The 14,323-nt window shown below is 48.6% G+C and overlaps 1 protein-coding gene across 2 annotated transcripts in view; it reads left to right on the forward strand.

Annotated features, from left to right (window-relative positions):
- The window catches only part of fer1l4 (fer-1 like family member 4), a 240,860-nt gene that overhangs the window by 113,628 nt on the left and 112,909 nt on the right, over nt 1-14,323 (forward strand). For both annotated transcript variants that reach the window (XM_078237010.1, XM_078237011.1), the window contains one exon: nt 2,689-2,813. In XM_078237010.1, the coding sequence (XP_078093136.1) occupies nt 2,689-2,813 (125 nt within the window). The remainder of the gene's footprint in view (nt 1-2,688; nt 2,814-14,323) is intronic.

The raw sequence follows: 14,323 nt of genomic DNA on the forward strand, positions 1-14,323 counted from the left end.
AATGCCATTCCCAACATCACCACTGCAGTTTGGGGGTCTGTATATGACACCCACTGATGTTTTTTGCCCCTTGGTATTTCTCCGCTCGACCCATACAGACTCCACGTTGTCAGAGCTAATATCCTTTCTCACTATTGTGTTAATTTCCTCTTTAACCAGCAATGCCATTCCACCACCTTTTCCTTTATGCCTGTCCTTCCTAAATACTGAATACCCTGGTCACCCTGCAGCCATGTCTCCATAATCCCAATTATATCGTACCCATTTATATCTATCTGTACGATTAGTTCATCCACTTTATTACAAATGCTCCACGTATCAAGACACAGAGCCTTTAAGCTTGTCTTTTTAACATTGTCTGCCTTGCTCCCAATATTTTTCTCTATAGCCCTGTTTGAACTTGGTTTCTCTGTCTATTACTTTTCTTATTCCCTTTGCTACCTTTTGTTTTTGTCCTTGCTCCCTCCTTCTCTGACTCCTTACATAGGTTCCCCTCCCCTGGCATATTAGTTTAACACAATAAGAAGTTTAACAACACCAGGTTAAAGTCCAACAGGTTTATTTGGTAGCAAAAGCCACACAAGCTTTCGAAGCTCTAAGCCCCTTCTTCAGGTGAGTGGGAATTCTGTTCACAAACAGAGTTTATAAAGACACAAACTCAATTTACATGAATAATGGTTGGAATGCGAATACTTACAACTAATCAAGCCTTTAAGAAACAAAACAATGGGAGTGGAGAGAGCATCAAGACAGGCTAAAAAGATGTGTATTGTCTCCAGACAAGACAGCCAGTGAAACTCTGCAGGTCCACGCAACTGTGGGCGTTACAATAGTGTGACATGAACCCAATATCCCGGTTGAGGCCGTTCGCGTGTGTGCGGAACTTGGCTATCAGTTTCTGCTCAGCGACTCTGCGCTGTCGTGTGTCGCGAAGGCCGCCTTGGAGAACGCTTACCCGAATATCAGAGGCCGAATGCCCGTGACCGCTGAAGTGCTCCCCAACAGGAAGGACAAACCAAAGTAGAACGTACAGGGTAAATGGTAGGACTCTGAAGAGTGCAGTTGAACAGAGGGATCTGGGAATACAGGTACAGAATTCCCTAAAAGTGACGTCACAGGTGGATAGGGTTGTAAAGAGTGCCTTTGGTACATTGGCCTTTATAAATCGGAGTATCGAGTATAAAAGTTGGAGTGTTATGGTAAGGTTATATAAGGCATTGGTGAGGCCGAATATTATGTACAGTTTTGGTCACCTAGTTACAGGAAGGTTGTAAATAAGGTTGAAAGAGAGCAGAGAAGGTTCACAAGGATGTTGCCGGGACTTGAGAAGCTGAGTTACAGAGAGAGATTGAATAGGTTGGGACTTTATTCCCTGGTGCGTAGAAGATTGAGGGGAGATTTGATAGAGGTGTATAAGATTTTGATGGGTATAGATAGAGTGAATGCAAGCAGGCTTTTTCCGCTGAGGCTAGGGAAGAAAAAAACCAGAGGGCATGGGTTAAGGGTGAAAGGAGAAAAGTTTAAAGGGAATATTAGGGGGGGCTTCTTCACGCAGAGAGTGGTGGGAGTGTGGAATGAGCTGCCGGATAAAGTGGTAAATGCGGGGTCACTTTTAACATTTAAGAAAAACTTGGACGGGTTCATGGATGAGAGGGGTGTGGAGGGATATGGTCCAAGTGCAGGTCAGTGGGACTAGGCAAAAAATGGTTCGGCACAGACAAGAAGGGCCAAAGGGCCTGTTTCTGAGCTGTAATTTTCTATGGTTCTATGGTTCTAAAGCCTCAATGGAAGGGGGAGTTTCCCAAGGATGGGCTGGCTGAAGAATTGAGAGTTGCTCCACAGAGCTCCAATCACTGCCAAAGTCTAGGACCATTATCCCAAAGCCAGTGCAACAGCCCTAATGGCACATGGTGCCTGTACTGTGCTTGTAATAGACGTAATTTCTCAGCGGCCATCAGAGCTTCCGTTCAATCCTCCAATGAGGGACTTCAAGGCTGTGGCCATAGTGATTATGGTGGAAGGGGCTTCCACATTCATGGCCCAAATATCTCCTAGCCACTCTCTTTTAAACATGTTTAGCAACTTTCTTAGTTTGCCTCCATTTTGAGGTATTGTCTGCTTCCCCCTGCTATGCCCAAGAACATATAAAATAGGACAAGCGGACCTTGCAACTTTTGTAACCTCCATCCCATCCAAAACCCGACATCCTCATATTCGAATATTCGAATTCCTCCAGCCCCACAACTTTCTAAGATATTTGTATCCTCCAATTGTGATTTTTCGCACATCCCCTGATTTTAGTCACTCCGTTTCTGCCAATCCTGCCTTCAGCTGCCCAGGCCTAAGCTCTGGATTTCTGTTTCCAAGCTTCTGCCCTCTCACTCCCCCTTTAGAAAACTCTTTAAACTCTATCTTGAGGTTAAAGGGATCAAAGGATATGGGGGAAAGTTGGGATCAGGGTATTGAACTTGATGATCAGCCATGATCATAGCGAATGGAGAGGCTCAAAGGGCTGAATGGCCTCCTCCTGTTCCTGTTTTCTATGTTTCTATGTTTGGGTTGAATATCTCTTTTGTTCACTGATTATGCTCCTATGAAATACCTTGAGACATTTCACTATGCCCAGTGTGCTCTATAAATGCAAATTGTTTGAGTTAGTGAATATTTATTATTTTTTCCTGCTTACAGACAATAGTTATTTCCAGTTGCGAGCTCATATGTATCAAGCTCGAGGTGTCCTTGCAGCTGATGACACTGGATTATCAGACCCGTTTGCAAGAGTTGTGTTTTCAACACAATGTCAATCGACCAGGGTGAGAAACTTTCATCATTTATTGATGCAATGTGCATTTTTTCAAATTTTGGTGACTTTTATGTGATGTTAGTGGAATCTTTCGAGGTCAAATTTGTACCAAGTTAATTCTCTGGGTGAGATTCACTAATCTGAGACAATCAGATTCTACTTGAAGAATGTTGGACATTCAACACCTGTTTTTAAGGAAGACTAAAAGAGTGACTGTGAATCCCAGGGATTGGTTGTAAGAGAGAACTCAAATAGGCAGGATAGTGAGTTGTGATAAAGAAATAAGCAATTTACATTTGGATATGGATAGGTTAGGTGAGTGGGCCAAAATGTGACAGATGGAGTTTAACATGGATAAGTGTGAGGTTATCCATATTAGTCAGAGGAATAGAAAAGGTAACTTATTATCTAAATAGAGAGAAACCTCAAAATGTTTCAGTGCAGAGTGACCTGGGTGTCCTTGTGCATGAATCGCAGAAAACTAGTATGCAGGTACAGGAAGGCAAATGGAATCTTGGCATTTATTACAAAAGGACTAGAGTATGCAAGTGGGGAAATGTTGCTGCTACTGTACAAGGCGTTAGTGAGACTGGACTTAGAATACTGCGTATGGGTATGGTCCCCTTATTTGAGGAGAGATGTAGCTGCAATTCAGAGGAGGTTTACTAGATTGATTCCGGAGATGAGACATTTGTCTTACAAAGAGAGATTCATAGAAGCCCTACAGTACAGAAAGAGGCCATTTGGCCCATCGAGTCTGCACCAACCACAATCCCACCCAGGCCCTACCCCCATATCCCTACATATTTTACCCACTAATCCCTCTAACCTACGTATCTCAGGACACTAAGGGGCAATTTTAGCAAGGCCAATCAACCTAACCCGCACATCTTTGGACTGTGGGAGGAAACCGGAGCACCCGGAGGAAACCCACGATTGAGTAGTTTAGTCCTATACTCCCTGGAGATTAGAAGAATGAGAGGAGATCGAATTGAGATATATAAGATAATAAATGGGATTGACAGGGTAGATGTAGAGAGGATGTTTCCTCTTGTGGGACAATCTAGAACAAGCGGTCAGAGTTTTAGGGTAATGGGTGGCAGATTTAAAACAGAGATGAGGAGAAATTACTTCTCCTAAAAGGTTGTGAGTCTGTGGAATTCACTGCCCCAGAGTGTGGTGGATGTGGGACATTGAGTAAATTTGAGGAGAAAGACAGATTTTTAATTAGTAACGGGTTTGAAGGGTGATGATGAACGGGCAGGAAGGTGCTGAGATGAGATCAGCCATGATTGTATTGAATGGCAGAGCAGGCTCGAGGGGCAGAATGGCCTCCTGCTCCTAGTTCTTATGTTTTTTTAAGTTCAAAAGTACGAACAATGAAGGAAAGAACAGAAATGCCAGGATGGCCAAATTGAGAGCCCATGATGATCCCTTTGTCCTTTCCAAGGTATTTGAATTTGAACAGCATGATGGCCATTCTCGGGCTAATTAGCAGAGTTGGCTAAGAATGTGGCACTTAATAACGTCAACGGGTAAGTTCAGTCCCGTGTATCGGCTAGGATAGTTCTTGGGCCTGTCTCTTCTCCTTGTCCCATTGTGATATCAAAGCTTAGAGGAAAGCTGTGATTAGAAAGCCCCCCAAACATCAAAGACTCTACGTAGAGAGAGGTAGACATTATACTGACTTCAAATTGCCCATGAGAGGGAGAAAGATCTGCTGTACCATCAAAACCCTTTGATTGCTTAACAATAAGTGAGAAATGTAAGGTTACAGATAAGACGTTGGGACAGAAGGCCATTGTATTGTAAGGTTTAGAATGGTGACAGAAAAGGGAAATGGCTAAACCCAGAGTAAAAATAATTAACTGGGGCAGAGCTGACTTCAATGAGGCAGGAACACAGCTGGGCTAAAAAAACTAGCTGAACAATGGACTACCTTCAAAACAGAACTTATCACTGGAATAGTAATTCACAGACCCAGGGCATTGTCTGGGGGCCCAGGTTCAAATCCCACCATGGCAGGTTGTGAAATTTGAATCAAGAAAAATCTGGAATTAAAAATAAAATGATGATCATGAATCATTGTCAATTGTCAGAAAAACCCATCTGGTTCTCTAATGTCCTTCAGGAATAGAAATCTGCCCTGCTTACCTGGTCTGGCCGACATGTGACTTCAGATCCCGCAGCAATGTGGTTGGCTCTTAGCTGTCCCCTCAAGAGCAATTAGAGATGGGCAGTAAAAGCTGGCACAGGCAGCGATGCCCACATCCTATGAAAGAATACAAAAACAGAAATGGTCAGGACGCAGTCAAGGTATATTCCCTCAAAAGGAAAAAGTAGGGCAAACAAATCCAGAGCTCCCTGGATGGAAAAGGGGATAGGAATTAAGATAAAGAAGAAAAAGTGTGCCTATGACAGGTGACAGGTAGAAAATACAGTTGAGAAGCAAGAGGAATAAAAATGTTCAGAGAGGAGGTTAGGGAAGCGAAAAAGGATTGTGACAAAGGACAGACAGCCAACAAAAAAGAGAAAGTCTGCTATTTGTGTATAAATAATAAAAGGGTGGGAAAGGAGAAAAGGGCTGATTAGGGACCAAAAAGAGGATTTACACAGAGGCAGCGGGCATGGCTGAGTTATGAAATGAACACTTTGTATCCGTCTCTACCAAAGAGTTGGATGCTACCCAGGACATGGCGACAGATGAGGAAACTCAAAGCGACTGTGATACCGGGGGAGGCTTGGTTGCTGCGGTGATGATGCTGAGTTTCTTAAGTTTTCTGTTCTTGGTGTGCATGTAGATGGCGTGGTTTCTTTGGCTCATCTGCTTGGCAGAGTTTCACAGCTGGTCTGTGTCCTGAGTGCAAGTTGAGAATATGCACTCTTGGTTTCCAGGATGCGGCGTTTGCTGTAGAGTTGGTGTATGAGGTGGTTGAGGAGTGTGAGAGAGGTGCGACGGCAACGTCTCTCAGTGTAGTCTGTGTTATAGGTTGACCTGAGTGGGTTCGTGATCTGTAGTCCTTTCAGTATCTTGTTTGCTTTCCTGCATCTTCGTAGAAACTTGATGTCTGTGTCACTATGCGTGATCTTCTTGGAGATCCTCTCCACTTGGAGAAAGCAGACAAGATACCGAAAGGACTACAGATTACGAACTCTGCCAAGCAGACGAGACAAAGGAACTACGCCATCTACATGCACACCAAGAACAGGAAACTTGAGAAACTCGGCATCACCACCAGCAGCAACCAAGCCTCCCCCGGTACCACAGTAGAAAACAGTACCACTGCAGGGAAGTCCATTGTCAACTTGTCGGACTACACACTTCAACCAGATGAAATCGAAGTTCTCAGCCGAGGGCTCAATTTCTGCCCCACCACCAAAATGGACCCCATCAGTCTCGCAGCAGACACAGAGGAATTCATCAGGTGAATGAGGCTGCGGGAGTTCTTCCACAAACCCCAAGAGGCCAACAGCGAACACAATGAGACAGCCAATGAACCGGAACAGCCGACAGAGAGATCCACGGTGCAGCAACCGAAAAGGAAAGAGTCGAATTGGACTCCTCCGGAAGGCCGCTGCCCTCGACTTGACATGTATGCCTAAGCTGTGAGGAGGTGCACCAATGCCAGATTCATCAGCCGCACTCTCAAGACAGCCCCGAACATCACCCAAGCACAACGCAACACCATCCGTGCTCTCAAGACCAACCGCAACATTGTCATCAAACCAGCAGACAAAGGAGGGGCCATCGTCATACTGAACAGAACAGATTACTGCAAAGAAGTGTACCGACAACTGAACAACGAAGGACACTACAGACAGTTACCCGCAGATCCGACCAAAGAACACACCCGTCAGATCAACAGACTGATCAAAACCTTTGATCCGGACCTTCAGAGCACCCTCCGTGCTCTCATCCCACGTACTCCCCGCATTGCAGATCTCTACTGCCTCCTGAAGATACACAAGGCAAACACACCCGGCCGTCCCACCGTGCGAGAACCTCTCCGGCTACGTCGAGGGCATCCATTGTACAAAGAACCTCCAGCTTTTGTTGTGACACTACGGACTTCCTACAGAAACTCAGCACACATGGAGCAGTTGAACCAGGAGCACTCCTCGTCACAATGGATGTCTCGGCACTCTACACCAGCATCCCCCGCAACGATGGCATTGCTGCAACTGCCTCAGTACTCAATGCCGACAACTGCCAATCTCCAGATGCAATTTTACAACTCATCCGCTTCATCCTGGACCACAATGTCTTCACCTTCAACAACCAGTTCTTCATCCAGACACACGGAACAGCCATGGGGACCAAATTCGCACCTCAATATGTCAACATCTTCATGCACAGGTTCGAACAAGACCTCTTCACCGCACAGGACCTTCAACCGATGCTATACACTAGATACATCGATGACATTTTCTTCCTTTGGACTCATGGTGAACAATCACTGAAACAACTATATGATGACATCAACAAGTTCCATCCCACCATCAGACTCACCATGGACTACTCTCCGGAATCGGTTGCATTCTTGGACACACGCATCTCCATCAAGGACGGTCACCTTAGCACTTCACTGTACCGCAAGCCCACGGATAACCTCACGATGCTCCACTTCTCCAGCTTCCACCCTAAACACGTTAAAGAAGCCATCCCCTACGGACAAACCCTCCGTATACACAGGATCTGCTCGGATGAGGAGGATCGCAACAGACACCTCCAGACGCTGAAAGATGCCCTCATAAGAACAGGATATGGCGCTCGACTCATCGATCGACAGTTCTGATGCGCCACAGCGAAAAACCGCACCGACCTCCTCAGAAGACAAACACGGGACAAGGCGGACAGAGTACCCTTCGTCGTCCAGTACTTCCCCGGAGCGGAGAAGCTACGACATCTTCTCCGGAGCCTTCAACATGTCATTGATGAAGACGAGCATCACGGCAAGGCCACCCCCACTTCTTGCCTTCAAACAACCACGCAACCTCAAACAGACCATTGTCCGCAGCAAACTACCCAGCCTTCAGGAGAACAGTAACCACGACATCACACAACCCTGCCACAGCAACCTCTGCAAGACGTGCCGGATCATCGACACAGATGCCATCATATATCGCGAGGGGGATAGAATATAAAAGCAGGGATGTCTTGATGCACCTGTACAGGGCATTGGTGTGGTGAACCATCGTTGGTTACCACTGGGGGTTGTTATTATGTTACTGTTGGGCTAGGGTGTTGTCACTGTGGGGGTTGTACAATGTTGTTGGGTTAGGGTGTTTACCTGTTATAAGTGTTATCATGGCACATTCCAGTGGGGTCCCGCCTCCGGTGGCGAGGTATAAGACCCTCTGCTCCGGCAGGACCCCTTCAGTCTGAACTGGTGTATTCGTGTTAGTAGTTCCATTGTTAGACAATAAAAGCCTTCAATACTGAAGCCTTGTTCCACGTGCTTGATTGTCGCGCATCAATTTTATTGTCTAACAGAAAACTCTCAGCTGTACAAAAAAAAAAGAGTATGGAACAGATCTTGAAACCAGATCGTCTGGCGCTGGACCCACGTGCGGTCGGTGCCGCTAACACCTTCGACCACTGGTGGAAGTGTTTCGAAGACTACCTGGCTGCCTCTGTAGCTATCACTACAGACAGCGACAAACTCCAAGTCCTCCACGCAAGGGTAAGCGACACGATTTATCTCGCGATTCGTGCGGCTCCCACTTACCCGAGGGCCGTCGAGCTCCTGAAGAAACGATACACGAAACCACCCAACGAGATACACGCTCGTTACCTCCTCGCTACACGACGTCGGCAGTCGGGCGAAACCATGGAGGACTACGCCAATGAGCTCCTGCAGCTTGCCAGGGGTTGCGATTGTAAAGACGTATCAGCCGAACAATACATGTACGACCTCGCCCGAGACGCGTTCGTAGCAGGGGTAGGGTCCTCGTACATCAGGCTTAAATTGCTGGAAAAGGGGAACCTCGACTTGACCCAAGCAATGGAGATGGCTGGGATGCTGGAAGCGGCGTCGAAAAGCTTGGCTCTGTACCCCGAGGACCACGTGCAGTCAACGTGGCAAGAGCAAGCTCAGCTCCCTCCTCGCCCCGCAAACCCGCGCTCCCAGATCGATCCGACGACGGCGGCAGCTCCAGGTGGCCAGCGATGCTATTTTTGCGGTGGAGCCAAGCATCCACGGCAACAGTGTCCGGCAAGAACGGCTATCTGCAGCCAGTGCGGTAAAAAAGGCCACTACGGTAAAGTCTGCAGGTCGAAGTCTAAAAACGGCAGTGCAGCTTGTAACCCTCCAGAACGGAGACAATCTCCTTCGGCGCGCAGTACCCACGAGGTCCGACCACGTGCGATCCCAGGACGGCGCCATCGTGGCTGACGGAGGAGGAGGAAGACCACCAGGAGTCGCTGCGTTTGGCGCCCTCGCCCACGTGCGATTCATGGGGGCGGCCATCATGGTCCACGACGACTAGGAGCGACCAGCAGGGGTCCTCAGCATCAACATCGGCGGCATGCAGTGACGCCCAGGGGCCAACGGTGGCGTCGATCTCCCTGGACCAGACTAAGCACCACAGGCTTGAGAATTCAATGATGGATATAAAGGTAAATGGTCGAACTGTGAATTGTCTGTTTGACAGTGGGAGCACCGAAAGTTTCATACACCCTGAAACTGCTAAAAGGTGTGGACTCCGGGTTCTCCCTGCCAAGCAGACAATTTCCATGGCATCACGGTCCTGGTCTGTACCGATCCAAGGACGATGTATGGTAACTCTAGAGGTACAGGGCACAATTTACGAGCAATACAGGCTCCTTGTGTTACCTCACCTTTGTGCGCCAATTCTCCTTGGACTAAATTTTATGGTCCACATGAAGAGTGTGATCCTACAGTACGGTGGGCCACTCCCTTCACTGGCAGTAGGGAATCAGCCGCAGCCTCCAAATTGCCCAAAGCGCCCCGCATGCAATCTTTCCACTCTGAAAATCACTACACCATCCCTATTTAAGAATCTGGTACCAGGCTGCAAGCCCATCGCTACTAAAAGTAGGCGTTACAGCGCTGAGGACCGGATCTTTATTAGATCTGAGGTTCAGCGGCTCCTCAAGGAAGGGATCATACAGGCCAGTGCTAGTCCGTGGAGAGCGCAGGTCGTGGTAGTCAAAAGCGGGAACAAACCTCGGATGGTCATCGACTACAGTCAGACCATTAATCGTTATACGCAGCTGGATGCGTATCCTCTCCCGCGCATTTCTGATATGGTCAATCAGATTGCGCAGTACCGAGTGTTCTCTACCATAGACCTTAAGTCCACCTACCATCAGCTCCCCATCCGCCCAGAGGACCGACAATACACGGCTTTTGAGGCGGATGGTCGTCTATACCAATTCCTCAGGGTTCCATTTGGTGTCACCAATGGGGTCTCGGTCTTCCAGCGTGCTATGGACCGAATGGTGGACCAGAACGGGTTGCGGGCTACCTTCCCGTACCTGGATAACGTCACCATCTGCGGCCATGACCAGCAGGACCATGACACGAATCTCCAACACTTTCTGCGCACCGCATCTCGCCTGAACCTGACCTATAACAGGGAGAAGTGCGTATTCCGTACGCGCAGGTTAGCCATCCTCGGATACGTGGTGGAAAACGGGGTCATTGGCCCTGATCCAGACCGTATGCGCCCCCTTACTGAACTTCCCTTGCCCGCTAGCACGAAAGCACTGAGGAGATGCCTCGGGTTCTTTTCGTACTATGCGCAGTGGGTCCCCAACTACGCGGACAAAGCTCGTCCGCTCATCAAGTCCACGACCTTCCCACTTACGCCGGAGGCCCAATTGGCCTTCAAGGCTTTGAAAAGCGACATCTCGAAAGCCACGATGCACGCGGTGGATGAATCCATCCCTTTCCAGGTGGAGAGTGATGCATCTGATTTCGCCCTAGCCGCCACACTAAACCAGGCAGGCAGGCCCGTCGCGTTCTTTTCCCGCACCCTTCAAGGCCCCGAAATTCGGCACTCAGCGGTGGAGAAGGAGGCTCAGGCCATTGTGGAGGCAGTCAGACACTGGCGCCATTACCTGGCGGGGAAGCGGTTCACTCTGATCACGGATCAACGATCCGTGGCGTTTATGTTCAGCAACACGCAGAGGGGCAAGATCAAGAACGATAAGATCTTGCGGTGGAGAATTGAGCTCTCCACCTATAATTACGATATTATGTATCGTCCAGGGAAGCTCAATGAGCCCTCGGATGCCCTCTCGCGCGGAACATGCGCCATCATGCAGGAGGACCGCTTGAAGGCCCTCCACAATGACCTGTGTCATCCTGGAGTCACCAGACTCTACCATTTCATCAAAGCCCGCAACCTGCCCTACTCGGTGGAGGATGTCAGGTCAGTGACGAGAAGCTGTCGGATTTGCGCAGAATGCAAACCACACTTTTATCGACCAGACCGGGCACAATTGGTCAAGGCCACTCGCCCTCTTGAGAGGCTGAGTGTGGATTTTAAGGGCCCCCTTCCCTCAACGGACCGGAACGTCTATTTCCTCAACATAATAGACGAGTACTCCCGGTTCCCGTTTGTTGTCCCCTGTGCGGACACGTCGACTGCCACCGTCATCAAGGCATTCAGTGAGCTTTTTACCCTGTTCGGGTACCCCTGTTACATTCATAGCGACAGGGGCTCGTCGTTCATGAGCAACGACTTGAGGCAATTCCTGCTCTCATTCGGGATTGCCTCTAGTAGAACCACGAGCTACAACCCTAGGGGTAACGGACAGGTGGAAAGGGAGAATGCTACAGTCTGGAAGGCTGTCCTACTGGCACTGAAATCCAGGGGCCTTCCAGTCTCCCGTTGGCAGGAGGTCCTTCCAAATGCGCTCCACTCTATCCGCTCCCTCCTGTGTACGGCAACCAATGCTACTCCCCACGAGAGGATGTTCTCATTCCCTCAGAAGTCGTCCTCGGGGATCTCATTACCAGCCTGGTTGACGTACCCAGGACCCGTCCTTCTGCGGCGACATGTGAGGGCTCGCAGGTCCGACCCCTTGGTCGAACCGGTCCAACTCCTCCACGCCAACCCTCAGTATGCCTATGTGGCATATCCTGACGGGCGAGAGGACACTGTCTCCATTAGAGACCTGGCGCCCGCAGGGGACGTAGCAACTCCTGTCGCTCCTATTCCCCCTGTCACGAATCCACTACTCCTCATTGCTTCCCCAGAGGTGGCGCGGTCAGCACCAGGACCAGTGCATAACAGTTCTACTCTCATGTACAGCTTGCCTGAGACTCGGAGATCGGCGCCACCACCGAAGGTTCCAGGATCCCCTGCACCATCGCCTCACCAGGGCCAACCGGCCCGGGAGTCCTTGAGGGGACAGCCGGACGTTGTTTTGGAGAGAACGCCACCGCAAGCACCTGCTCCGGTTTCGCAACCGGTGTTGAGGAGATCACAGCGTCGGTGCGGTCCTCCAGACCGTCTGGACTTGTGAATTCTGTACATATGACCTGTTTTTTTTTTGCACCCCGCCGCCTTTTGTTTTTAAAGGAGGGGTGAATGTGGTGAACCATCGTTGGTTACCACTGGGGGTTGTTATTATGTTACTGTTGGGCTAGGGTGTTGTCACTGTGGGGGTTGTACAATGTTGTTGAGTTAGGGTGTTTACCTGTTATAAGTGTTATCATGGCACATCCCGGTGGGGCCCCGCCTCCGGTGGCGAGGTATAAGACCCTCTGCTCCGGCAGGACCCCTCCAGTCTGAACTGGTGTATTCGTGTTAGTAGTTCCATTGTTAGACAATAAAAGCCTTCAATACTGAAGCCTTGTTCCACGTGCTTGATTGTCGCGCATCAATTGGTGAGGCCGCAGCTGGAATACTGTGTGCAGTATTGGTCCCCTTATATGAGGAAGGATATATTGGCATTGGAGGGAGTTCCACTCATATTGCCTGTACCTTTAAGACTTTGATCTAGATCTTGCTGCGCAGGGGATAATTTCAAAGTTTACAGATGACACAAAATTTGGAAGTTTTGTAAACCGTGTGGAGGACAGTGTCAAACTTTAAAAGAGCGTAGACAAGTTGGTGGAAAGGGCAAATAGATGGCAGATGAAGTTCAATGTGGAGAAATGTGAGGTGATGCATTTTGGTTGGAACAACATGGAGAGACAATATAAAATAAGGGGTAAAATTCTGAAGGAGGGACCTGGGTATTATCCGGACAGATCATTGAAGGTGGCAGGACGGGTGGAGAGAGCAGTTTTTTCATAGATTTTCATGGAATCAACGACACGGAGACTGCCCTTCGGCCCAGCTAAGCGAACCCCATTTGGCCCATATCCCTCGAAACCTTTCCTATCCATGTATCTGTCCAAATGTCAGTGTCCCTGCCTCAGCGACTTCCTCCGGCAGCTCATTCCACACACATACCAACCTCTGTGTAAAAAAAAAAGTTGCTCCTCAGGTTCCCATTAATTCTTTCCCCTCGTAAACCTATGGTCAGTGCAGGTTTGGAGGGCTGAAGGGCCTGTTCCTGTGCTGTAATTTTCTTTGTTCTTTTGTTCTATGTCCTCTCATTCTCGATTTCCCCAACCCTGTGAAAAAGACAGAGTGCATTCACCCTATCCATGCCTCTCATGATCTTATACACCTCTATAAGATCACCCCTCAGTCTCCTACGCATCAAAGAAAGAAGTCCTAGCCTTTCCAATCTCTTCCTATGTCCCTTGAGTCCTGACAACATCCGTGTAAATCTCTTCTGCACTCTCTCCAGTTTAATAACATCTTTGTATAGCAAGGCGACCAAAGCTGAACACAATAGAACATAGAACATAGAACATTACAGCGCAGTACAGGCCCTTTGGCTCTCAATGTTGCGCCGACCAGTGAAACCAATCTAAAGCCCATCAAACCTACACTATTCCAATATCATCCGTATGTTTATCCAATGAACATTTAAATGCTCTTAATGTTGACGAGTCCACTACTGCTGCAGGCAGAGCATTCCACGCCCTTACTACTCTGAGTGAAGAACCTACCTCTGACATCTGTCCTATATCTATCACCCCTCAATTTAAAGCTATGTCCCCTTGTGCTAGCCATCACCATCCAAGGAAAAAGGCTCTCACTATCCACCCTATCTAATCCTCTGATCATCTTGTATGCCTCTATTAAGTCACCTCTTAACCTTCTTCTCTCTAACGAAAACAACCTCAAGTCCCTCAGCCTTTCCTCATAAGACCTTCCCACCATACCAGGCAACATCCTGGTAAATCTCCTCTGCACCCTTTCCAATGCTTCCACATCCTTCCTATAATGCGGCGACCAGAACTGTACGCAATACTCCAAGTGCGGCCGCACCAGAGTTTTGTACAGCTGCAACATGACCTCCTGGCTCCGAAATTCAATCCCTCTACCAATAAAAGCTAACACTCCGTACGCCTTCTTAGCAACCCTATCAACTTGGGTGCCAACTTTCAGGGAGTTATGCACATGGACACCGAGATCTCTCTGTTC

Source organism: Mustelus asterias, chromosome 20 (genome assembly GCF_964213995.1).
Source record: "Mustelus asterias chromosome 20, sMusAst1.hap1.1, whole genome shotgun sequence".
Lineage (NCBI taxonomy): Eukaryota > Metazoa > Chordata > Chondrichthyes > Carcharhiniformes > Triakidae > Mustelus > Mustelus asterias.